The 26,607-nt window shown below is 45.8% G+C and overlaps 1 protein-coding gene across 2 annotated transcripts in view; it reads left to right on the top strand.

Moving 5' to 3' along the window:
• The window catches only part of GCNT2 (glucosaminyl (N-acetyl) transferase 2 (I blood group)), a gene marked incomplete at its 5' end in the record, with an annotated part of 98,244 nt that overhangs the window by 26,588 nt on the left and 45,049 nt on the right, over positions 1–26,607 (top strand). The window contains one exon of one of the 2 annotated variants that reach the window (XM_080917034.1): positions 2,453–3,371. The exons of the other annotated variant lie outside the window; for it this stretch is intronic. Within the exon in view, the coding sequence (XP_080773160.1) occupies positions 2,453–3,371 (919 nt within the window). Of the gene's footprint in view, positions 1–2,452; positions 3,372–26,607 lie in introns of those variants that run through there. 2 annotated transcript variants of the gene reach the window in all.

Below are 26,607 nucleotides of genomic sequence, written 5' to 3'. Positions count from 1 at the left end.
GCAGAGAGACTGTCTTTAAGATGGCTCCAGGGAAGGATAGACTTGTCTAGCCTGATTAATTGGCTGGTTCAGGAGTAATTGCTTCCAAAGTGAGGACCCAGGGCATGGTTGCTAAGGCTGCAAGAATCAACTTTGTCCTTGACTGGAGGAAAAGGCAGGTAGGGAAGACTGAGGCATCTTGTTTCCATAGCAGAAAGCTCGGTCTCCCTTTTGGAGGAGCAGGCTGGACTGCAGCCTGATCAGAAGTGACAGGTAACAGACAGCCTCTAATGTGATAGGCAGTTTTGTAAAGCATTCTCCTGTAGGGACTTGTAATCCGGGACCTGGACCTGGGAGTTGGAGAAGCTCCTGGAAGGGTAGGCAAAAGAGGAATAGCTACATTTTTGAGTATGTAAACAGCACCAGTGGCAATACTGGATTGAATTCAGGATGATGAGACTTCTTACTTTGTTCAGTAACTGTACATCGTACTAAAGTAATGTCATTAATGTTTATCTGCCCTCGTCCTCGGCCTGTGTAAAAGTGAATCTTTGTGTTATTGGCCAGTGGGAAAGAAAAACATAAACAGATTCTGTTGCCCTAATTAAGTTATGTATCTGGATACTGTGTGCATTGTCAGGCGGCCGCTCTTCCAGTATGCATTCAAAGCCAAAGGCACTGCCAAAATTAAATTACCAGTGCCAAAAGTACCCTTCATTGTTTAGACCCTGTAGATGTTATAACCCAATACTTAACAGTGTTGTTCTGGGGAAAAGGATGGAGCCAGAGATTGAACTGTCCTCTGCCCTACACCAAAAGAAAATACCGGAAAGGAGAGTGAGCTGCTTCTTTATAAAATGGTTGCATTTTCTTTTACAACTGATCTAAAGACCCATGGGAGGGTTTCTCAGAACATTTGCTTTAGGCAGGTGCAGGGAAAGTTTAGCAAGAGGAAAGAAAAATAATGTATAGGCAGGAAAAAAAAAAAAAAAAAAACCCAAAACATGTAAACAATAAAAGACAAAGGAATGAAACTGCAGCTCAAGACAAGGCAAGCTGTTGGGCTGGAGTCCGGGCGCTTGGAATCTCAAGTTTCCACTCGTGGGAAGGGATCTGCCTTCTGGCTCACCTAGACTTGGCAGAAGAGAGTCTGAGAGCCACAGGACACTTTGTTCATAGAATGACGACTCATTTCTCACTGCAAGTCAACCCACAGGGTACAGACTCTCACTTGTGAGGTGCAGACAGTGAGGGAAAATGGAACAGCAGTCAGCAGTCAAAAGAACGCTTAAAACTGCGTATAATGTAGGTGGCGGGAAACTGCAAGTGAGCGTGCGGGTCTTGAAAGCCCAGCTCTTGAGAGAGGTGCAGACAGGTTGGGGGTGCGGAGTTCAAAGCTAGCTTCTGCTACAGTGGGTTCCAGGCCAGTCTGGATGGAGGTCCTGTTTTATTTTGACTAGAAACTCAAGGAGATGGGAAATTTGAGTGGTCTCTGGGTGCTTAAACCCTTAAGTAGGTGCTTTGTTTAGATGTAGATTTGGGCAGGCCTAGGCGACCAGGATTCAAGCTCTTTTCTGCGGAGCCTTCAGGTCTCTTCCAAATTAGATGGTAGTTCACTACCTGCTCATTCTGTAACACGAGGGGAGGGGTCTGAGTACCCGGAGAGGTGGGTTCAAATCAAAGTCGTCCCCCCCCCCCCCCCACTCCCTACCTTTGCCCTGTCAGATCCCTTAGGACCGGAACTCCTCCTCCTGGGAGCTCTTGTTTTGAAAACTGGTGGGGTGGGGCTAGAAAACATTACAATGGAGCAGGGGTGGAGGAGGTGTGGGCTTTTATTTCAGATTGTGTCATTTGAGTAGAGTCTCCCAAAACAGCAACCAACTGAACTGAGGGTGTTTTAAATCCCCGGGGTTGTTAACCTGCACACCGGGGAGAGGAGAGAGGCAGTGAAGGAAGGCAGGAAGCCCTTCGCGCACAGAGCCGGAGCCCGGCTCATCCCATCCACTTTGGGTATCGCTGTGCTGATTTTAACAAGAGGAGAAAGAGCTAGGAGACACCTCTGAAGGAAAAGAACGCAAGGGGAGGTGAGAAACTCAACTGGAAAAGAGGTAGCAGGGGAGTAAAAGCCAGCAGATGCAAAACGGGGAGGCCAGGGGAGGAGGAAAAGGCTGGGCTTCGGCAACCTGCTGCTAGGATTTAGACAAAGGAGGTTTGAGAGAGGCGGGATCAGATTCTAGTATCAGCTCGGTGGAGAGAGCCTGCTGCTGGGCTCGGAGGATACAAAAGGCAGGGATTCTCAGTGACTGGAGCATGCACCACAGCGAGAGCTCCCAGGAAAAACTAAGTCTGGGGAGGGATCGGCCGGAATTCAGGACTGGAGCATGCACCACAGCGAGAGCTCCCAGAAAAAAGTAACTCCGGGGAGGGATTTGCCAAGCTTGACAGACCCCGACCTTGAGACCTTCTTTGAGGCATGCCTCCGTCCATGCGTAACTTCTTCATAGTGTCTGTGACTACTGTCATCGTTTTTATTGTGCTCTACGTGTTAAGTTTTGGGGGAGATCAAAGCTACCAGAAGCTAAACATCTCAGACTCCGCGACGCTGGCTCAGGCGTGCACATCCTTCATCAACGGGAAAAGCCCGTTCCTGTGGAGAAACAAGCTGATGATTCACGAGAAGCCTTCTTGCACTGACTATGTGATCCAAAGCCACTATATCACAGCCCCCTTATCTCAGGAAGAGGTCGAATTTCCTTTGGCATATGTCATGGTCATCCATCACAATTTTGACACCTTTGCAAGGCTCTTCAGGGCTATCTTCATGCCTCAAAATATCTACTGTGTTCACGTGGATGAAAAGGCTACGGCTGAATTCAAAGGTGCCGTGGAACAGTTAGTGAGCTGCTTCCCCAATGCTTTTCTGGCTTCTAAGATGGAACCAGTGGTCTATGGTGGGATCTCCCGGCTCCAGGCTGACCTGAACTGCATCAAAGATCTGTCCACCTCCGAGGTCCCCTGGAAGTACGCCATCAACACCTGTGGACAAGACATTCCTCTGAAAACCAACAAAGAGATAGTTCAGTATCTGAAAGGACTCAAAGGGAAGAATCTCACTCCAGGGGTGCTGCCTCCAGCTCACGCAATCGGAAGGACCAGGTACGTCCACCGGGAACACCTAAGCAAAGAGCTTTCGTACGTGATCAGAACCGCCGCTCTGAAGCCCCCACCCCCCCACAACCTCACCATTTATTTTGGCTCCGCCTATGTTGCTCTGTCGAGAGAGTTTGCGAACTTTGTTCTCCGTGACCCACGGGCGGTTGATTTGCTCCACTGGTCCAAAGATACTTTCAGTCCCGATGAGCATTTCTGGGTGACGCTCAACAGGATTCCAGGTATGTGAGACCATGTTTCATGCAGAGGAGAGGCCCACAGGCCTCTTTATCCACGGGTAACACATTTCAGGGTCCAACCCATTTTGGATGAAAAATATTCATAAAAAGAAAAGAAAAACCAGTGTGCCTGTATTGAGTGTGTGTGTGTGTGTGTGTGTAAACTTTCTTGAGATTTTTTTATAACAGAGCAGTTTAACAATTACCACATGGTATTTACACTGAGTTAGGTGTTACAAGTCATACAGAGTAGGGTGTGCACAGACTATATGAAAACGTTGCACCATTTGATATAAAGACTCACTCATCTGCAGGGTTTCATCACCCAAAGGGATCCTGGCACCAATTCCCCAGGGATGCCAACAGGCCGCTGTGTTTAAAGGACTTTGCAAGCATCTGCCTCTTTTAAAATAGAGATTAGAGATGCAAACTGCAGTGTAGAATCCTCATCCCATACTCTTTGGATGCGCATGATGCTCTTTGTAGGACCGCTCCCGAGCAATGCCTTCCCATGCACCACGGCAGTGCACGCCTGGTCCAGTCATCTCTTACACCTGTGTTTAGCTCATTCCAGAAGTTTTTCTTCTCCACTAACTTGTCAGATTTACTCTTAGCCCAAGATCTTTATCAGGGCTGCCCTCCTGCCTCCTAGAACCACACATTCTAGCTCTCACCTGCCAGACCTCAGCTTCTCAGAGAAGGGCTGCTCTGACTTTCTCCTCTCCACTGCCTGCCCCTTCCCCACCCACAGCCATGGGCCAGACCACTGCCCAGTTTTCCCAGCAAGCATACCTACTGATCTGTATGGATTTGCTGCTGGTCCTTTCTGTGGGTGCTCCATAAAGCTGAGGTCATGTTCTGTCTCGATGACTGCTACATCATCGAGATGTATCACACAATAACTGTTCAGTAGGTTTGTGTTAGTCCAAAGAGTGTGGAAAAGCAAGTGTTGAGTCAACGAAGAGCAAACGTAGGGCTTTACTACCTATGGAGTCATCGCTGTGGAAAACCCAGAATGCTGAGAGGTATTTGAACTCATGCAAGTGTCTTTGCACTCTGTCACACACACACACACACACACACACACACGCACATGCACACGCACACACAGACGCGTGCGCGCGCATATACATCTTGAGGCTGGAGAGATGGCTCAGCAGTTAAGACCACACAGTGCTCTTTCAGAGGACCAGAGTTCAATTCCTGGCACCCATATAGGGTCTCATAATCATCTGTAACTCCAGTTCCAGATTCTGAATCTGACCTCCACAGCTACTACAATCCCATGCAAGTATTTGTACACAAGGCATACTCACACACACTCACTCACACACACTCACACACACACACACACACAATTTAAAAAATGACTTCTATAAAAAGCTATGTTTTACTTCATACAAATAATGTGATTCTAAGACTCTCCCTTCTTTTTCATCAAAATGCTTTACCTTTCAATCTTTTTTTAAAAAAGATTTGTTTATTCATCTTATGTATATGAGCACACTGTCACTGACACACCAGAAGGAGACTTTGGATCCAATTACAGATGGTTGTGAGCCACCATGTGGTTGCTGGGAATTGAACTCATGACCTCTGGAAGAGTAAACAGTGCTTTTAACCCCTGATCCATCTCTCCAGGCCCCAAATTGTTTTGCCTTTAATAACCGACTAGAAAGATTATTTTTATTACACTTTCATTTATTTTGTGTAGGGGACTGCAGAGAGTCCTACCACAGAAATGTCACCTCATGCTCTATACCCCAAGAAACCAAGTTTGGTTGCTTGTTCTCAATAAGCCAATGAACACACCCACGTTAACAGTAAAACGCACAAAGTGGATTTCTCTTGCTATGGTTACAGTGGGAAGACGGACCACAGGGCATCTCTAGCACTCTTTAACTTTTTAGGGTACTACTGTGACCCCAAGCTTGGTCATGAGGACAGCTTTTGGGAGTGGCTTTGCTCCTCTCACCATGAGAGCTCTGGGAAACAAATTTTTGTCAGTCTTGGTAGCAGGTGCCGTAGCCTGTTGAGCGATCTCTCTGGTCCTGAATCATGCTCCTCAGAACACATATAAAGTGGCACAGCATTTCTTTGGAAGGCAACAGCGTGCTTTGGGCTCAGTGGAAAGGACAAAGTGGATTGCTAATGAACTAGACGGCCTGTTACACAGACAGAAAAGCAATCATTGTTCTGCCTTTGGGGGAGCGCCAAGTTAGGAATGCAGCTAAGTGCTCTGGGGCAGCAGAGCCGGGCTTGCTGGGCAATAAACATACTCGTGTTCTGGAAAATACCAGGGAGTTTGGTCTCTGAATCCCAGTGGGACAGGCAGAGCCACCTAACTGAAACACGGCACGCCCTCTCGTCTTTTCACCTGAGCTGTTTCTATTATTGGCAAGTCATTTGGAAAACATTAAGCAATTAGAGGCCAATTTTCATATTTAAATATTTATTCCCTTCCAATTTCCAGTATTCTCATAAAATTCATGAGAGTTGAAGTCTGGCCACGTGCACCTTGGGTGTGATACTGAGGGTGATAAGGTCACTAAGTAACTTTGCCAAAGTGTGACTTGTGGCTTTTTTTTTTTTTTTTTTTAAAGAAAGAGACGGCCAGGGGTGGTAGTACATGCCTCAGCATTCATGAGAGGACCAAATATTTGCATTCAAGGACAGTCAGCTTAGCTATCAGGGTCCTGCCTCAGAACAAGGAAAGGAGGGGGGAGGCCATATGAGATTGGGTTTTGGTTGTATTCAATATATCTGATTACTACAGCCAGGGGCAGTCACTTTGGTCCATGTCAAGCCAGTACAAAAAAAAAAAAAAAAATCAAAGACAGAAGAATTTCCTTCTCCCCTCAGCCCCCTTCTTCTTTCCTACTTAGTCAATAGACAAGACGAGATAAAAAATGACCAGTATGGGATGGGGTGGGGCTGGAGAGATGGCCCAGTGGTTAAGAGCACTGACTGCTCTTCCAGAGGTCCTGAGTTCAATTCCCAGCAACCACACGGTGGTTCACAACCATCTGTGATGGGATCTGATGCCTCTTCTGGTGTGTCTGAGGACAGTGACAGTGTACTCACAAAAAAGTAGTCTTAAAAAAAAGAAAGAATGACCAGACCAGTATCACTGGGAGGGTGACATCTACCTGCCATCCCAGTGTAGAGATGCGGAAGCACGTTTCCTTGAGGCTACTAGATCCCGTTGTTAAAATAAAATGTCTAAGTCTTTGGCTGGGGAGGGGGGCGTGTTTCTGTAGTGTGGTATGCTAACTTCTGCCTTCTCCCGGCAACAGTATAACCTTGAGGAAAGTCTGGAAATTCATTCATCTCTAGCTGCAAATCTGAGAGGTCCAGGCAGGAAGGGTCCACTCGTTCCTACAGAGGCCATCTTTGCAGAAGACAGTGCCCAGAACGTCATCAGAGCTCCCATACAGCACCCGTGGTAATAGGAGTGGACATGCTTGTAGCCTGGGGTCTGTTAGGTTCCTCTACAGTCCTCCGGCTCCCTGCAGGAGCTGAGGGAGACAGCCGCTCAGCTTCTCTGCTCCCTGTGGAGGAAGGTGAGGGCAGCCCCTGCCAGTGGTCTCGGTACTCTCCATGGAACACATGTCAGGATAATAGGACACTTCCTGGGGTTCTGCCTTCTTCCTTTCTTGGACAGTGGGAGCGTCCTGGTTTAGAGAGAAAGGAAATCCTGTTTCTTAGGTGGGGCCTTCCCAAATTGCTCTTGAATTAGAGAACAAGCCATTAAAAAGACCTCTCTGCTCTTCAGATCGATATGAAATGTAATCATGTACTTGGCTAATTCCAGCATTTGACTGCGGAGCGATCTTTGTCATTTAAAATTCAGGGAGTGTATCTAATGATTCTCCACTCCTAGATTCTAATCCCATTAGCTAGGTTACTGTCACCTTTTAAAGGCGAAGGCTCCCCGATGCTAACGTTTTTTATGTCCATGTCCCAACGGTGTTATTTCTTTCTTGAAAGTCACCACCTGCTTGTCCTCCTGAAAACTTCAAAGTGTTTGTGTTGGAAAGACACTGCCCAAACATATCACTTCCCCCAAAACATTCCTAAGAGAAATATGACTGAGAGGTTTAGTGGCATCTGATATGGTGTCAGAAAACAAAGTCTGAATCATTTAAGAGGCTGAAAGGCTACTGCAGAGACAGCCCCGTGTCACGTGACACCACGCCGCTCTATGGAGAGACCAGCGGGTTTCTTAGTTCTTATCACTGCAGTAGAAATGGTGTCTGGGTGGGGATGTAGCTCAGTAGTGTGGTACTTGCCAGGCACATGTTAGATGGGTTCCATCCTTAATACCGAGAAAGAAAATGAAAAGGAAAAACAACTCAAGGGCTTGCCCAAAGTCAGCCAGCCATATGCTGTGATCTCACCCTTTTAGAAGACTGAAGAACTTCCAGGTGGGGAGGACAGCCTGGTCTACAGAGTGAGTTCCGGGACAGCTTGGGCTACACAGAAACCCTGTCTCAAAACAAAACAAAAACAAAATTTGAAGAACTAGGAAAGAACAGCATGAGTCAGAATGAGAAAACTTAAGGCATAAGGGATAAAAATCGAGGTGCTACCTTAAGGTGAGGGGGCTGGAAGTGTACCTCAGTGGTAGGACCCTTGCCTGGCAGGCTAGGCCTTAAGACAAAGATGGGGGTCCGAGAAAGAAGGGGAGACAGGTAGAGAGGGAGGAAGAGAAGGGGCGGAGGAGGAGGAGGGAGAGTAGGAGGGGAATAGGGAGGAGGGAGAGGAGCGGAAGGGTGATGGAAGGGAGGGGAAAGGAGAGTGTGGTGGAGGAGGAGAGGCTGGCAAAGAGACTGGGATTGGGAACTAGTGAGTAGAGGAAAAAGGAGGGAGAGGAGAGAGGAGGTAGGGAGCGAAAGAGAAGGTAAGATGCCTGGGCCGATCCCAAAGAGGTCCAAGGGGCTCCAGGCTCAGGTCTTCTTCAGAAAGCCAGGAAGCATGCCTGCCATTCTGAGGTGGCTCTTGGCGAGCCCAAGTAGGGGATCCGACCTTCTGCCTTTTGTCAACCTTCTCAGAGGAGGCCACTGGGATCTCAGGTTGCTGACAGGAGGGAGCTGCAGGTGTGGAGGCCGTAGCTGCTTTAACTGGCCACCTTGTGGAGAAGCTCCTTTGTTTTGTTTTGTTTTCTTCTAGCACTTCCTGTTCTGTCTTGTTTCTGTTTGCCTGGCCAAGAACCAGCTCTAGAGGCCATGTGACCATGACCATGTAGCACTGTATGACCCTGGAGTGTTGTGCTTTGTAGTATTTGGAGGTGAGGTTAGAAATGAAGCCAGGCAAAGCCTCCTGCGTGCTGTAAGAGCTCTGTCCCATGGAAGCTCCCCACCCCCACCCCAAGCTCTCCTGAACATTTCTGGCTCAAGTCTTGTGAATTGGTTCCCCATCAATGGAAGTGTTAGCTGCTCTAGTTTTTATTCACAGCCTACTGGGCTATGTTGTCTTATGTCCCTTCAGGGCATGTCTGATTCTAAGAAAAAGGTGAAGTTGCTTTGGCTTCTACACCACCCCTCCCCCTCCCCAAAACATCTTATTTGTCCTTAGGTGTCTTTGCTCATGTGCAGATCTGACCTTTCTCTGCCATAATTGTTTCCCTCACACCAGTGTTTTCATTGCTTCTCCCCACCCCCTTGTGTGTGTGTGTGTGTGTGTGTGTGTGTGTGTGTATTTCAATGCTTTTTTTTTGTAAAACACATGATTCCTACTTTAGAAGAGAACACATGATCCCATTTCCTCCTCATATTTTAAATTCTAAAAATAATGTATTTCCTACTTTGATTTATTTTGCTATTTTTAGCGGTGACACATTCTTTGGGAGAGTGTGCTAACATTTTAGGTTGCGAGTGCCAGGAACTCAGTTCAAAGTAGCTTAAATAAATCCCAGGGCTTAACTCCTGATGGTACATCCCATCATTGGGCGCAAGGGATGAAACAAAGTGTTCAGTATCTTCCTTACAGAGCCCTCTCTCCATGAACTGATCTGCCCCCTCCGTATTTGCCCAATCTGCGGGGTGAGGTATAGGGCCTGGGACTTGAACCAGGCATGTCCTGGGCAACATGGATGTGCTAGTCCCCCCCTCTCTCTGGATGGCTATGTCTGGGCTTCCTTGGGCAGGTTTTCTCCACACTGTGTCGGACAGGTCAGAAATGGCTCTCCTGGGAGGAAGGGAAGAGCATTTCCTGATGTCCCAGGAGCAGATCAAGGGGGACCTCACACTGCTTCAGCTTTGCCCATCTTCCCATCAGTAAGAAAGCCAGGAACTGAAAGGGGCTGACACAACTTTCTTGGTCATTGTCCCCCCTGAAACTAAAGGCACAGGGCTAACCCTGGTTCAGAATGACTCTGTGACAGGGCAGGACAGACCGAAGCACAGGCCTATGGTGTGTCTTCTTGTTCTCACTTGGTGTTACAGGGAAACCACCTATGTGGCTTTGACAACCTCAGAAATTAGTAGTTGGATTTATTTTTGTGGGAAAGATATGACCTCTTCACCGCATCTTTTTCCTTCAGAAAATACTTATTTTTAATACATATTACTTTAATTATTTCTTTGAGAACTCCATACATGCACATAACAATGTATTTTAATCATCATTACCCCCTTCTTCTCCCTAACTTCCCCGAGACCCATTCCTTACCTCCCTACTTGCTTCCAACTGTATATTGTTTATTTCGTTTTTTTATAACCTAGACTCCAAAATATGGTTCAGTTCTGAGGCAGTTCACCAGATCAACCTAGCAGGAGCCACACACATCCTTAAAGAAAATTGATGTTCCCTCTCGCAGAAGCCATCACAGGTTGACAGCTCCTGTGTGAGGGACAGGGCCTGCAGAGCCACCTCTCCCTGGTCCATGCTCAATGCTGACTGGCTTGGTCTTATGGTGGTCTTGTTCAGTCAGCTATAGCTCATGATGAGGTCATGAGTAGAGTCATCATGCGCCAGAGCTGCTGTGTCTTTGATCCCCCAATTGAGACCTCTGACTCTTATTAAAGATCTTGCACCCTTTCTTCTAAGCAGTCCCTGAGCTTTCGTGGGTGGTAGGTGACAGTGCTTGTCGAATGGTGACAGAACACCGCATGGCTGTGTATTCTCTGCACTTTGACCAATTGTGAGTTTCTGTATCCCACTACACAAAGAAACTTGTCTACTGAGGTCTGAGAGCTGTGCTCATCTGTAAGAAGAGAAATTTCCATTTAGAGAGTAGTTGGATACTATGCTGATTTATCAAAGAAAAAAATGGGTTCGCCTCATGGCCCTGTACGCTCCCCAACCAGTGGTTGGTGCTTAGCCAGATTCACAGTCACAGACATGTTGATTTACCTCTGTAATATTTACGCCGCGTTCATTATTTACGCTATGTTCGTATCCATGAGCCTATCTTGCCGTTTCAGTTATTGTTGTGGTTCACTGGGATCACAGCTCGGTAGGACTGTTGATGAGTCCCCCTCCTTTCTGCAGCCTACACAGTGCTTTCTAATACTATGGAAGCCAGCCAGAAGGAAGGAAGCTTCTTGGTCAGTATCAACGTGATCTCTTCATGTCCTGTGTCTAAAGTGTGTCTTTCACAATAGGACCTCACCATTAAGCTCTGTAGGCAACCAAGAGTGATGAGAGGAGCCTGTATTATGTTGAGAGTCCCTAGGATATCCCTGGCCAGTCACTCAAGGATGTAACCCATACACTGGGCTTCTTATCTGACAACCTGAATGGAAAGAGAAGTTTGATTAGGAAGTGGGATGGGAAAGTTAGGGAAAAGATGAAGGTAGGAAAAGGTATTACTAACACTAAGGATGTTTGGGGAAAAAAACACTTGGAAACTTATTTTATAAGCTTCCTGAATATATGCAATATATATGTATATACACATACACACACATCCCTAAATATAAAGCATATATCTGTACATATTTATGCATGTATATACTCATATATACATACACATATCAGGAGTTTAATTGAGTTAGCCTACACGGGATAATGCACGCTCCTCCCAAAAGCTACAGAAATCTTGTAATCACAATGTGACCTCATTGGTGTGGACATACTTAGTTTGAAAGCAGATTTCTTACGCCTGACCTCCTTCAATTCAATGCTTGTAACAATCCTGTAAAAAGAGGGCTGCTGTTCCCAATGTATGGATGAGAAACTTTAACATAACATAACGTGGCTGGGGAGAAGTGAGAAAGCACCAACTGTACTGGCCCATGACACAGTGGTAAAGGGCTTGCCGAAGACGCTCAAGGCCTGGGGTTTGATCGCCGGAAACTCACACACATATATACAGTGATGCATGTGTATGAAATGTCACAGAGATGCTCATTTCTTTCTATGTTAACCAAAAAAAAAAAAAAAAGAGGAAAAGGAACTTGCCCGAAGACTAACCTTAAGCGTACCTATACTTCATATACAGTAAACAGAACTATATGATAAATAACAGAAGGCGAAGTAACAACACATTATGCACTAATTTAAAATTGAACCTTGTTTTATTAATTCTTCATTTACTTATCATAATAATGAAAGGGCAGGTTCATATTTTCCTAAACTGTGGAATGGTTATATAGTTGGACCCACAAGAGCTTTTCCTTTTCGTCCTCCTAATGGTCTGTTCTCTCTGAAACCTTGGCTTTTTCGTGTGAGCAGAGATACAAGAGAGGGCAAGGGAATTTGCGGAGCATCTGCCTTTGGGTTCACATCGTCTTTGTTGAGTCATCGCAGGAATCCTGTTGCATGGGCACGTCAATCAATGCTTTGCACATGGGAAGGTGAACTCCAGGCAGCTCAATAACAAACGCACTGTGCTCCAAGCACTAGAAGCCAAGCAGTGCACACACAGATGGTGCTTAGCTAGCAATACTCACATATAAATGCCTCCCTCTACCCTCTATCAGAAGTATAGAATACCCTCTATTATAGAGGGAATCCTAATGGAGAATCCAGTCACGAATTCTACCCCAAGATGTCTTCCACTGCCTCTCAACCTCACTTACAGGGATTTGGCTTTGCCTGGGACTCAGGTTTTCAATGCAGGGAGTACCAAGCCCCAGCTACACATACACCATTTGTCAAGTTTGGTCTTAGAGAGCAGGTTTAGTCCACGTGCTAAGAGCATACACCCTGTATTCTCAAGTTTGAATCTGCGTTCTGCTCTATGCAAGTTGTGTGACCTTGGATAAGTCAGCCAGCATTTGTAGGCCAGTTTCTTTGTCTGTAAGATGAGGAAGACAATATATGTCAAATACATAATGACCGTCTAAGCAGTTACATCAGAACTGTGAATAGGGCCTCATGTGTTGTGGTAACAGCAGTCCGGTTTGTGTATCCCATCATGTGTTGTGGTAACAGCAGTCCGGTTTGTGTATCCCACACCTGGACTGGCAGGATCCGGAAATGTTTCTGACTTTAAATTTTTTTAAATCCTTGAACATGAATAATGTAATGTCCAAACATGAAATTCATGTATATTTCGTACACATGCACGGATTGCCTGAGGTAATTTTAAATTATGTACAATATTTTTAGTCATTTGGTACACAAATCCTCGGGGAAGTTCTCCACCTGTGCTCTCATGCTAGTATTTAGAGTACTTTAGATTTAAAATCTTGGGATTAGGGATGCTAAATAGAGAATTCAGTCAGTAGGTACCTGAGGCAGTGCCGCTCTAGAGGTTAGTCGGTTAGTCGTGAGTGTGCCAAGTGAAGCTCTTACCCAGTGGAGTGACTATTCTAGAAGGGAAGTCACCAACAGAGAGAATAGGGACTTCAGAATCCCTGTGGTGAGAGAGCCAGAAAGTAGCCAGTGCAGCTACTGGGAATGAAGGTGACAGCTGGGTTGAGGCCAAGTGGGCGGAGCATGACCCTTGTAGGCGTTTTTTTTCCTGGAATGATAAATCCTAATAGCGCCTATTCCCAGGGAGTAAGGGCAAATGAAGCCAGAGGATGAGGTAATGCCAGCACTAGGAGCCGCCAGTTAGTAAACTGCACCTAGCCACCAGCACTCCAGGCACCTGCCCTCACGCATTTCTGAGTTTGCCTCCACACCAGCCTGCTTTAAAAAAAAATTATATTCCACTTTTACCATATGTGGGTGAGCATGTGTCACGGCACAAGGGCGGAGGTCAGTTCTGTCTTACCGCGGTGGGTCCTGGGCACCAGTCTAATGGTAAAGTGCCTTTACCTGCTAAGCCACCTCACCTTTCCAGGGCACTTCGGCTTACCCTCCAATGACAGAATGGCCTTCATAAGAGCATCTCTGTCACATGGTCTCTTCTCTTCATATGCAGCCACTCCTACTGTGTGAAATCCTAGCTTGCTGGGCCCATGAAACTCACTGTCATGGGGACTGTGGGCTGGCCAGTGCCTCCTCTATCTGTGCCCTGTTCTTTTTACATTTTACCTCTACCAGATACCTTGTGGGTCGCAGCTGTGCCATATCCAGCTTCCCTGTCACAATCCATGCCATTCCCTGCTGCGATAGGATGTTCTGGGATGTTCTTTTTGTCTCCCCCACACCTGACTGGCAGATGATTTTCTTTTAAAATGCAACTTAGAATCACATTTAGAAAGGCTGTTCTCATTCCCCCTCCTCCGGGCTCCCACGCTCCGGCTGTCAGTCTTGCTTTACTGCTGTCTTGAACGTTCCTGGTAGCAACTGCTCATGGCCAGCTTTCCTTAGTTAGACCACAACCACTGATACTCGATTCATACAATGGAGAGTTACCGTCATGTCATCTGCACATGCGCAGATGGATGATGACGGTTGCTTGACTTTTCCCCGATGGACAGACACAGAAACGCCCATTCACTCCAAATAGGCTCGCAGCACACCAGAGAAAGGATTCCAGTCAAGCAGAATGGGTAAGGGGCTACTTGAAGGTTACTTCCATGAACATAGGAGCTGTTACCATGAGATAGCCCAACAGTTGTGTCCCTGGATTTCCGGTATCACTTGCAGAACCCACAGAGCTGAAGACTCTCTTCTCCTATAGCAGCCATTTACTGTTTTTCTGTAATGTTCTAGAGGGATCTTAAGAGTTCTGTAAGTTTCTGTGAGTTTCATAAGCCTCCAAACCTACTTCCTCTCTCCAGGAGGAAAGTGTCAGTCCAGAGGGAACACCACAGGATGGGTACGTTCTTATGTAGATTTATTTACTTATTATTTGAGTCATCAGTTTGTCATCCAGGCTAGCCTCAGACTCGTGTCCTGAGCCTTTCTCAGCTTTCTGAGTACTAATACTATGTGCCCATGCCCAGATTTTACGTAAACTTAAATGGTAGGGATCTTCCCAGGTTGACTTGCGTACCACTCCATGAGTCTGAGGTCCAGGGAAAGGCAAGGACCCTGCTTATCACTGTGCTCTGGTGTGGTCCCAAGGCTGGTTAATGGTAAAGCACAGAGTAGCCTCAACTCTAGCCAGTTACTTCATCTGTTGCTCATTAACGACCAACTGGAGCAAGATTAAATGGGAATTTGTGTTGGGATGGTGGAGAGACCGCCTGTCGGTTTAGTATGACATATCCCCAAGGGATTGCCCCAAAGGAATTAGGACTGCTGTTAACATCACGGTTTTCCAGTAATGTGCTGACTTTGTCACCTGACCCCTGTGAAGTTGTATAAACTGTTTTAAGGATTCGATTCAGTGAGTGTCTAGAACAGCTAACAACTGCCTACGCCAGGAGGAAAGTTCATTCTCTTCTCCTATGTAATCCAATGCGTTGTTCACAATGCAATATGCAGACTCCTTCTTCTGGAGTTGTGGTTACCGCTTCTTTCTTCTCCTAGACACTGTTCTCACTTAAGAAGGCAGATGGGATAAAAGTGTTAGATGTTACATATGGCTCAACAGTTAAGAGCACTGGCTGCTGGAACCCAGGGTCGGAGGACTGAGTTCTGTTCCCAGCACATCCCTGATGGTTCACAACTGTCTGTGGTTCTCCCATGTTCTCTGGCCTCTCTGGCCCCAGGTATACAGATGATGGTGGACATCCCTGCAGAACATCCATACACATAAAATTAAAAAGAAAATAAGTGTGTAAAAATAAATCTATCAAAGAGAAAGACAGATGCTAGCTGTTCTTGAATTACGAATTTGTTGTGAGACTGAGGTACAACTGCAGGATCATGACAGACTGTCATGCTGCCAACTGTGTTGGAGTTCATAGTTTGGCTAATCCCTCCTTGGGAAATGTCCACAGAAATGGATAATTCTGTCCTTTGGGTATTCACCAGTATTGAAAGGGCTCTGGGATACCAGTTGTGTTTAGCACAGCTGTTCTCAGGGAAACTGGAGTGAAGGAAATAGAAACTTAAGCACATTTCCCAAACCTGTTCTCGGTTTCCCAGTTGGCTTTCACTGTCCCCTTACATCTTGGTGATGTTGACACTGGCAACACAGCCCTAAAAGCATGCAAAGCTCTCTTGTCCCTGCCCTGTGTTTCTCCTTGCTCTTGGGATGCCTGTTTCCAATCTCCTACTCATACCTACTTGGCGGACTGCCCTTCCCCCTTACAAACACATCTTTTTAACCACTATCGTTGTTCCTGGTGGCTGAGCTCTCTCTGGCCAGGACTTGCTGCTCCCATCTAACCAGCACGTTCTGTGAACAGCATCTGCCTGTGAAGGGTATCGAGTGGGTTCTGGGGTCTCACATCTGCTGCCCTTACCTCCCATTCTCATAAGCAGACTGACTGCCTTCAGACTCACCCAGATGGTCTCTGGCCTATGTACCCCTTCAGATTAGTCTCTTACCCTTGACACACTCCCATCAAAGATAGCTCTGGGAAAAGCATTTGTTGATCCTAAAAGTTTCAGGAAGTTGTCACGACTGAATGAGTCATGTGAGTGGTCTGGGCTCTCCAAGAGAAAAACCCATGCACCCCCAGAAGCTCAGTCTGTTTACTGTATCCATCTGAACAGGGATGCATCCAGCCAAGAGACAGGATTATTAATGAAGATAAACAAGGAGTCAGGGTTATTATATACAGTTGAAGTGGGAGGCAGATTTAGCTAATCTTGGCCGAGCAGTCTCCGTATGGGAGCGGTCTTCAGGCTGTAACCATCTGAGGAGAGAAATGTACAGTGGAGATTTTCTATACACGCTATCGACATTTGCTTTTGACCCTAGGAAGGCTTTGCCACTCCTGTAGGGCTGAGGCATTAGTTCCTGTCATGACTGTCCCTGTATCAAACTATACACATTCACTCAAAGCTTAACCCCCCCACCCCCACTCCCGTTTGCGTTGGAAATGGATTCTGAGCCCTCTGGGATTGTAAACTCTAAACAAACCCTGCCTTCTGGAAGTTGCCTTGGTCCCAGTGTTTATCGAAGCAATAGAGGAGAAGCTAATACAATGTGCTTACTACCTCCTAAGCCATACTGTGCACTGAAGAAACAAAAAAATGAGCGGTCAATAGGAAAGCAAAGGCTAATGAAGAACAAATATAGGTTATAAAGCTGGTCCTTTTCCTGGAGTTAAACTATTGTGAAATATAAGAAATGGTCTTTACTAAAAGGGGTTTGTGTTGAAAGTGTTTCAGAGATGGGGGGTGGAAAAGTAAAGGCGGGGGTTGAGGGAGTGGTATTTTTAAAGGTCCCAAATAATATTGGGATCTAGGCTGCCATTGGGAGGCCATCCGGATTGGCTATCTAAGGGAAACTTGAGGCCCAATTTTATTGTAAAAGAGAATACATTTGGGGCCCTTCGGGGCTGGAGTCAGGTGGAGAGGCTGGAGGCTGAGGCATCTTAAAAAGGATGAGAGAGTGAGGAAGATGCTGTTTTTCAGGATGGGAGGTGGTGTGGGGAGGAAAAAAAAGTCATTGTAGTCAAAGGTGTCCCTAGGACTCAGGAAGGACCTGAGGGAGACACAAGCCATTCAAGGGGTTACCACTGAACTCCCTCCACAGGGCTAGGGCAAAATAGCCTGAGGAGACTGGGGTACCTGGTACCAGGGCTTTGGAGTGAGCCCAAAAGGTGGAAAAACAAAACAAAACAAAACAAAAAACCAAACCAAAAAAAAAAAAAAAAAAAAAAAAAAAAAAAAAAAAAACAAGCTGAGGAATTAAGTGTCACCCAAGGAAAAGGGTCAGGAGTGGGGCTGGTGAAGAGGGCCAACCATGGCCTAAAGTCTGTGACTTGGGGTACCTCCGTCTTCAAGAATATAATAGGGAGAGCCAGACAATCAACGGACCCTTTTTGGACTGGGGTATCTTTACCACGACTAAGAGGGATTGTAATTGGTGAGCCGGAAGTTTGGCCAAAGGCACTAATGAAAAGATTTTGTGTTAACAGAGTATTTATAGGGGGCCAAAGAACGCCACTTTAAAAAAATAAAAACCCACAAAACAGACATCATGCAAGAGACCTATTGGGGGGTAGGGTACGCAAAAATGGCTGACTATGAGTGGGAGATGAAGACAGTGACAGGCCAGGCTGTGATGGGCTTTATAGTGTATGGATCATGTAAGTCGGAGAAACACAGCAACAGTGGAAATGTTGGGGTGGGAGTCAGGTGTTGGCGCTGAGTCATTGAAGGCAGGGTGGGGGATGGGGAGCTCCAAGTGACCTGGCTCAGGAATGTGGGAAAAGGGCTTTTGGTGGGTCTTAGAATGCCCCCAATGATTGCTATCATTTTGGTGCACCTCGCCTTTAATCCGGAGTCATGCAGCAGACAGTTTTTTAACCATAGAAAGCTGTATGTAATGGAAGCAAATTTACATTCATTGCTTCATCTCCCCCCCACCCCCGCCGCCGCCGCTGCCGCCGCCCAGGCCAGACTGAACTTGGAGTTTCGGGAGAATGGCTGGGAGTATGGAGGTAGGGGATGGGGCTTGGGGATTTGGGGATCCGTTAGTCTCCACGGGAGGCCTCTGTGGGGAAGCACTCTGAAGCTATAAACATCCTAGAGGAGGAAGCTGCTTTTGTTAGTCTTTGCTTACAGTCTGATCTCTGGTTGCCCAGACTCCCAGGGAAAGCTTCACCATTCATTCTCCTTGAACCTGCTTGGTCCATTATGTGTAATGGTTTTGCCAGTAGGGCTCGGAGCTCTCCACTCACCGAGGGCTTCTCTGCTCCCTACGTTGGCAAAGGCGTCTGGCTGATTCTCGAGTGTGCCTCCCTCCAGCACGGGGATTCCAGCAGTCCACACTGCAAGCCTTCCGCGTGGGTTCCAGCGATGGGTGGGACACGTTGTCAGGCTTTTTACCCGCTGAGCCAGCTCCCTAGCCTTGCAAGCCACCTTTTCATGTGATTCTCCACGACAGACCTAGTCAGAGACCTCTCTTGATGTCCAAAAAGTGCGCAATTCTTAAGCTGCGTCAGGGCAAAGCCATGAGCGGCAGAAACTTGTTTGAAGAGGTGATCCTAGAAGAGTGGGTGGGGTTTGTGCGACCAAAGCCTGCGCCCTGAACCCTGTTCTTTTACAGTCTCCGTTCCGAGTGGTCTTTCTATTCAGCTAGATTGGAAAAGATCAAAACTTAACTGTGAAGATATGGGAGGAAACAACGTGGTTCTTCCCCAAGAAAGCTGGAGGCTCTGGTTAACTTAATGGTTTTAGCTTTGGGCAAAGGCCAGCCTATATCTTCACTTATTGTTTGACTCCTCTATAGCCATCCTTCTGACCCCAGTCTTCCCCTAACTCCTGCTTCATTGAGCTGTGCTCCATCTAAGCCTGAGATCCTTCTCGATTTTAGGGTTCTGCAGAAGGAAGACCTCTGCCTCTTAACACCAGCTTTTCTTTGGTTTCCCCATAGCAGCTGCCTTCCCCAGGCCCTGCAGGGTCACGAAAGGGCTCACTGCTCCCACCCGGTCTGGGCCTGAGCTAGGTGCTCCTAATACACTACTTCGAAGCCTTTTGGTTTCTCTCTAGAATTATCTGGCAACTTCTTTTGAACTTCCGATGGCAATCCCCCAATCTAAAGCAAGCTTCCCATTAAGATGTTACCTGTGAAAACAGCCTTTTCTATGTGCTCTAAGGTGGGATTAATGATGGATTTCAAGCCAAAGGGAGCCACAGAGTTCATTTCATTCCAAACCTAAGGCACAGATTTGCAAGTTATGAACCAGCGAGACAAAATGAATGGTTGATTGGTCAGTCCTATAAACTGATTTTTTTTTGAGCCTCTTACCACTTTCTGACTAGCTGAGAATAAATATTCTCATTCATAAAACCCTTCCCCCTCCTTTTAAATTAATGCCATACAACAGAGCAAGACCATTAATTCACCTGTACCGGGACAAAAGGAAATACGGATATGACATCATTTATGAGAATTGTCATCTTTTTAGTTTTTCCATCATTTATGACTAAAACATCATGTCCATGAGGGAAAGAATTTATAGTTAGTTGGTTCACTGAGAACCTATCCTGGGAATGTTAATCCCTCTGCCTCACACCTCCCTAGTTTGGAGAAAAGTGAAGAAGGGACACACACAGACTTTCTGTTTGCTGTAGGCTCTGTGCCCATTGCTTCTTTGGCCAGCCTTGCCAACAGCTCAAGACTTTCTTTCCCCTTCGTGCTGATCAATTACTAGCTAATTAATAATCAGTAATACCTTCAGTAGTGATCTCCTTCTGGGAACAGATGGGGCCAGTGATATCCAGAGTGACCAGTTCTTCCCAGTTTGCCTGGGACTTGCCAGGTTTTAGCACCGAACACCACGTGATCTGGGAACTCCCTCAGTCCAGGACAAACAGGAATTCCTGGTTACGCTGAGACCCTTTGACCCATTCCCACTCATCCATCTCTTTCCAAGGCACGGTTGAAATCTAGAATTAGAATGAAGAAGTAGCTCAGTTGCTTAGCATGGATGACTCTCTGGGTGTGATCTCCAGTGGTGTGAACTGGTTGGGATCTCCAATAGTGTGAACTGGGTGTGATTTTCAGTGGTGTGCACTGACTATGATCTCCAGTAGTGTGCACAGGCTGTGATCTCCAGTAGTGTGCACTGGCTGTGATCTCTAGTAGTGTGCACTGGCTGTGATCTCTAGTAGTGTGCACTGGCTGTGATCTCCAGTAGTGTGCACTGGCTGTGATCTCCAAGGGTGTGCACTGGGTGTGATCTCTAATAGTGTGAACTGGGTGTGATCTTCAGTAGTATGAACTGGGTATGATTTCCAGTAGTGTGCACTGGCTGTGATCTCCAGGGGTGTGCACTGGCTGTGATCTCCAGTAGTGTGCACAGGCTGTGATCTCCAGTAGTGTGAACTGGCTGTGATCTCCAGGGGGTGTGCACTGGGTGTGATCTCTAATAGTGTGCACTGGCTGTGATCTCCAGTAGTGTGCACTGACTATGATCTCCAGTAGTGTGCACAGGCTGTGATTTCCAGTAGTGTGCACAGGCTGTGATCTCCAGGGGTGTGCACTGGGTGTGATCTCTAATAGTGTGCACTGGCTGTGATCTCCAGTAGTGTGCACACTGCTATGGTGGCAGGCACATATGGCTCTAGCTCTCAGCAGGAAGAGACCGGAGATCAGAAGTTCAAGGTCATTCTTAGCTTTGTAGTTTCTGGCCAGACTGAGCACCTCAGATATCTCTTTTCTCTTCAGTGATGCCTCTTGTGATAACTGCTCTTCGCCCTACTGGCTGGTCAGAAAGGCTTTCTCCTGCAGCTCAGCAACTCCTGTCAGTACAGGTAGGCAAGCTTCCAGACACCTGAAGAACAAAGTTTGACAGAATAAGCAAATGATGCTGCATACAGAGTTTCACTGTCTTAGGCCAAATAAGATTCCTAGCTAGTTAAATTCATTTTAAACAACAGTGACTTCAAGTATAGCAACTTTTAATTTGGAGTAAATGCTTATATTTACAAAAAAAAAAAAAAAAAAAAAAAAAAAAAAAAAAGAAAGAAAGAAAGAAAGAAAGAAAGGAAAAGAAAAGAAAAAACAAAAAAATACATTGTGACAAAAGTTTTAAAATACATTGTGACAATTTTTTTTTAAATATCTCAGGTCCCTGGACCAGCACCTTGAAAGGAAATGCAGCTCAGTCAGTGGAGAATCAGATGCCGTACTTGTACAGAAAGAACATATCTTTTTAAAATTTTTATTTAAATTTTTTTAATTTATGAGTATATTGTAGTTGTCTTTAGACACAGCAGAAGAGGCATCAGACCCCATCACAGATGGTTGTGAGCCACCATGTGGTTGCTGGGAATTGAACTCAGGACCTCTGGAAGAGCAGTCAGTGCTCTTAACCACTGAGCCATCTCTCCAGCCCCTCCCTTCCCCCCCCTCACCCCCCCCCCCGACTCCTGAGCCATCTCTCCAGCCATTTCTCCGGCCCTGGGAAGGGCATATCTTGAATCAAGGCAGGCTTGAATCAGATTTAATTTTCCAAGGGAGCAATTTGGTGATTTGCCCAAGAACCCTGTCCTTATAAACTGTCTAAACTCAAGTAAACGACAAGACTCTATTCAGAGAAAGTGACCTGGGTAAATAAAACCCAAGTCAGAGATTCCATAGGATTGTTAAAGTTAGAAGTCTTGTTGTGTTTCCATTTATTTGGAAATGTGCCCGCAATGGGATCCTGGAGATACAGGCTTCTGGCGGCAGCCGTTGTAAAAGTCAGCTTGGAGCTTGGTGGAGACTTTGTGCTTAGCTTGTGGGAGTCAGAGCTTCGGTTCCCAGTACCACTGCTGTAAAACAAACAAACCTAATTAGCTTACACCTCTGTGGGCTTGAGAGCCAGTTGGAAGTAGCTGAGGGGAGAAGAGACCCCAAGAACAGGCAGATTTTGACCTAGATAGAGCTGGGCAGACTTGTCTCATAAATTTGCAACTTTCTGTTGTTTTGTTTTCCCTAAAGGAGACATCGGAGATCAGATAAAGGTTGTTTCAAAAGACAAATAGTTACTTAAACTGTTCTTTGAAATGGAACTAAATAGACACATATAAAATGCAGGGTTGAGGTTTCCTGTTCTCTGCTTTTTTTTTTTTTTTTTTTTTTTTTTGCTTAGGTAGATTTTCAGCTGGCAAAAGGTGCAAACGCCCTACTGGGAGCTAGGCTGAGGAAGCAGAAAAGAGTTTCTGAAAAAGCAAGCTAAGCAGACTGGATTATAGAGGGAGAAGGCCCTGGTAGCTTTTTAGACAGACGCCATTATTCTCCTGGACTTTGCCTTTTTAGTTGGAAGCCTTAGCTGAGCATGGGGCCACACACCACTTGTAATTGATGGGAGGAGGAGCCAATCAAGAGAATCATGAGTTCAAGGCCAGCCTCAACAGCATAGCAAAGTCCAAATCTGGATTAGGCTGCATGAGATCCTGTCTTAAACAAATATCACCCCCCCAAATACCACACACACACACACACACACACGTGCACACGCACACATACAATTAAATTTAATAATAGAGAAACGAAGGCACATAAAGGGCAGCAAATGTTCTTGGGTACACAGTTGTGTCGCTACACTGTGCCGTGCTAGCCTATTTCAATCTTGTAATAGGTCTATAAGACTAGTGATTTTTTTTAATGCGTATGCATGTATGTTTTGCTTACATATGTGCCTCTGTACCATACACATGGTACCAGAAGAGGCCATTGGATCCCTTGGTTCTGGAGTTACAAGTAATTGTAGGTTGCCATGTGGGCACTGGGAATAGAATCTGGGTCCCTTGGGAGAGCAATAAGTGCTCTTAACCACTGAGCCTTCTCTCCAAACCCATCCAACTGTGTTTTAATATCTCTGCTCTATAGAAGAAGATAAAAAGGGAACCAAGGCATGCAAGGGCATCAAGTATATTGGCAGGATTGGATTCTGTCCTGAAACATGTCCAGGACTAGCCAGACAAACACATCCACTCTTGAGTCTTCGGTCATCCCCTTAGAAACCAGGGTGTGTGTATGCAAGTGCTTTTGTGCACACTAGCCCATTTAATCCCCACCATGCACACCGCAGCCTCTGCCATCTGCATCCGAGAGAAGAGGAACTTGAGGTTAACGCTGTCAGTTACTTGTCAAAACTCTTTCTCTACCCGGCACTATATGCTCTCACACCGCTCCCCGTGGTTATATAAGGGAGATCAAGGTTTCCAGAACTAAGCATCTTCATCCCGGGGGAAAGGTTCAGATGCTACAGTGGATGTCAGCGACGTTTAAGTGGCAATATGCAGCCTAGAAGAATAAAATAAAAATAAACAAGGGCAGGCTGCATAGATGGTTAAGAGCACCAACTGCTCTTCCAGAGGTCCTGAGTTCAAATCCTAGCAACCACATGGTGGCTCACAACCATCTGTAATGGGATCTGGCACCCTCTTCTGGTGTGTCTGAAGACAGCAACAACATATCCATATACATAAAATAAATATTTTTTAAAAATTCTTAGGAAAAAACAAAGGTCAGAGATCAGCCTGAGAAAGCTTGTGGCCTTCCTCCAACCTGGGTCCATATTGTGTACTGTTTTCTCTTCCATTTCTGACTCCTTCTTTTGTTGTTTTTTCAAGACAAGTTTTCTCTTTGTAATCCTGGCTGACCTGGAACTCACTCTAGCTCAGACTGTCCTTGAACTCAGAGATCTGACTACCTCTGCCTCCCGAGTGCTGGGATTAAAAGCATGCTCCACCATTGCCTGGCTTCAGATTATTTTCTCTAAGATATTATAATTTTTAAAAAATTTTATGTGTATGAGTGTTCTGATTACATGTATGCCTATTTACAATGTATGTAACAGCTGACTGTGGAACCAGGAGAGGGCACTAGATTCCCTAGGACTGAGGTTACAGATAGTTGTGAGCTGTCACAGAATAGAACCTAGATCTTCTACATGAACAGCCTACACTCTTTACCACTGAACCATCTCTCCAGTCCTGGTTTGATTTTCTTTCTTTCTTTCTTTTTCCATATATAAAATGAATTATTCATTTATTTCATGTATGTGAGTACACTGTAGCTGTTTTCATTCGCACCAGAAGAGGGCATCAGATCCCATTACAGATGGTTGTGAGCCAACATGTGGTTGCTCGGAATTGAACTCAGGACCTCTGGAAGAGCAGTCAGTGCTCTTAACCGCTGAGCCATCTCTCCAGCCCCCTGGTTTGATTTTCAAAAAGTTGAGAACAGCATCCAAGGAACAGACTGCTTAATGGAATGAAGAGTTCTATTATTTTGGGATTTCAGTGTCCCCATCCTCCAGCTGCGCTGCAAAAGAGTCCCAGTGTGACTTAGTCACATTTGTGCCACACCATCAATATGGAGCGACAGCAAGAGAATGAATGAATGAATGAATGAATGAATGAATGAATGAATGAAAGAATGAATGAACGAACGAACGAACGAGTTATCTACAAGCTTAAAATATTTGTTCCCTGGCCTTTTTAGAAAGGACATTGCCAACTGATAGGGTATGAGGAGAGTATTTGCCTGGAAATTTTGAAGAAAGTGTTTGATCACAACTGCCAGTTTCCTAGGTAACAAAAGACGTAATCTCTGAAGCACAGAATGATTAGTTAATAAAATAAAATACAGCAGGGCTGAGGAGGGGCTCAGTGGCAGAGCGTTTCCCTAGCATGTTGAGCATGGTTCATTGCTCAGCACTACACACAGAAAAAAAATTATTAGATAAATTTCAAAACTGTGGGGTTTTGCTTTGGGTGGTGGTGGTTAAAGAACAGGCTTAACTCACTTGATTTTCTTTGTATAAGACTCTAGAGAGGTCCTTGGGATATAGCTCAGTTGATAGAGTACTTGTCCAGGCCCTTAGAAAATATAGATACTAAAAGAATCAGAGTTGAGTTCAAGGTCAACCTGGGATGCAGGAGACTAGGTGTTTGAAACAAAACAACAACAGCCACAAAAATGTGTGTGGAGGCTAGGCCCAGTGCACAGGGACTCTGATGGGATTTCAAAAGATGGTCAATAAATTACTGATAGGGAGTTTTGATGAACGCAGGATGGTCTTTCCAGAGGTCAGGGGTCAGTTGACTATATGTCTTGGAGACAGCATCAAAAATGTCCTTGGTGAGGCCACCCAGGTGTCAGTGCAAACCTGCCAAAGTGGATCGGTTATTAAAACAGCCATCAGCATCAGCTTTTTAGACAAAGAAAGGAGGAGGAGAAGCAGACCAGAGGTCTGTCACCTGTCATAGGATGGGACGGGACTTAATGACCTTGTCATCTTAGCAGCCTGTCTGCGCAGGATCAGTGAAGATCTTGATCAAAGCAGAGTATTTAATATTCAGGCCACCATGGTGACAAAATCTTGAACCCAGTCTAATGGCCAGTGTGAGTTTGCTTCCACTCCAGCCTCCTCTTCAAACCTCACCCTTGAGGGATGCCCACCGGAAAAAGCCAATAATGCTAAGACTCCCTGATGGACATTGAGAAAAGACTGGTACCCTCTGGGGACTTGTTCTTTATATCCTTGGGAAAGAGCATCCCAGCTTGGTGATGGGAATCCATTTCTTGTCTTCACCCTTGCCTTCATGATCTCTGTGGCCTATCCCCAGGCTGCCATCACAGTCCAAGTCCCCTGGGGCCCGCTGCTGAAGCCTCTGTGACTTTTTAAGAGTAGGTCCCAGGAGCATCTGCTGTTGTTTTCTCAGGAAAGGAGAGAACCGCCTTTTCAAATGAAATGTGCAGAATACTGTGTTTGTTTGTGTTTCTATTTTAGCCTTAATACCCTGACTCTCTTCAGAGGGGCATCAGAATTGATCCAGATCTGCTGGCATTGAGCTTCATGGTTTCTAAGTTCTTCCACAGCTAGTCATTTACCTGCCTTTGGTCTTACAAAGTAGCAAGATGGGCATTGGAAGGAGACATGGAAGCCAGACACAAGAGTAATTTCAGGCCCCTGGAGGCTGAGTCAGGAAGATCTCCCAGTTTAAAGACAGCCTGGGTTGCACAGATAAATTCAAAACCAGTGTTCACCTACATAAACAGAACTTAAATAACGTGGCTCTGGGCCATGCCATGGTTACTATTTGGAATACATACAACTGATCGCAAGAGAATTTGAAATTGAACTTGTTTCATTTGGGGGTCTGTTGTTGACAATAGGCGCCTATCAGGCAGTCTCACATCCCTACTTGGCTATGAGATGTTTGTTGTGATGGTAGGCGAGAATTAATAAGGACAATTAATAAGAGGACCAAGTACAGGGTTGTGTGTGCATGTGTGTGTGTGTGCTTTGATTTTAAGATCTATTAATTATCTGATAAAATGTTCAATACTCGTGAGCTGCTCCAATACAAGGCCCTTGGTCCACTGTGG

Source organism: Micromys minutus (assembly GCF_963924665.1).
Source record: "Micromys minutus genome assembly, chromosome: 1".
NCBI classification, from domain to species: Eukaryota; Metazoa; Chordata; class Mammalia; order Rodentia; family Muridae; genus Micromys; species Micromys minutus.
Note: the sequence above shows the minus strand (reverse complement) of the source record. Positions and strands in the feature narration are given on the sequence as shown.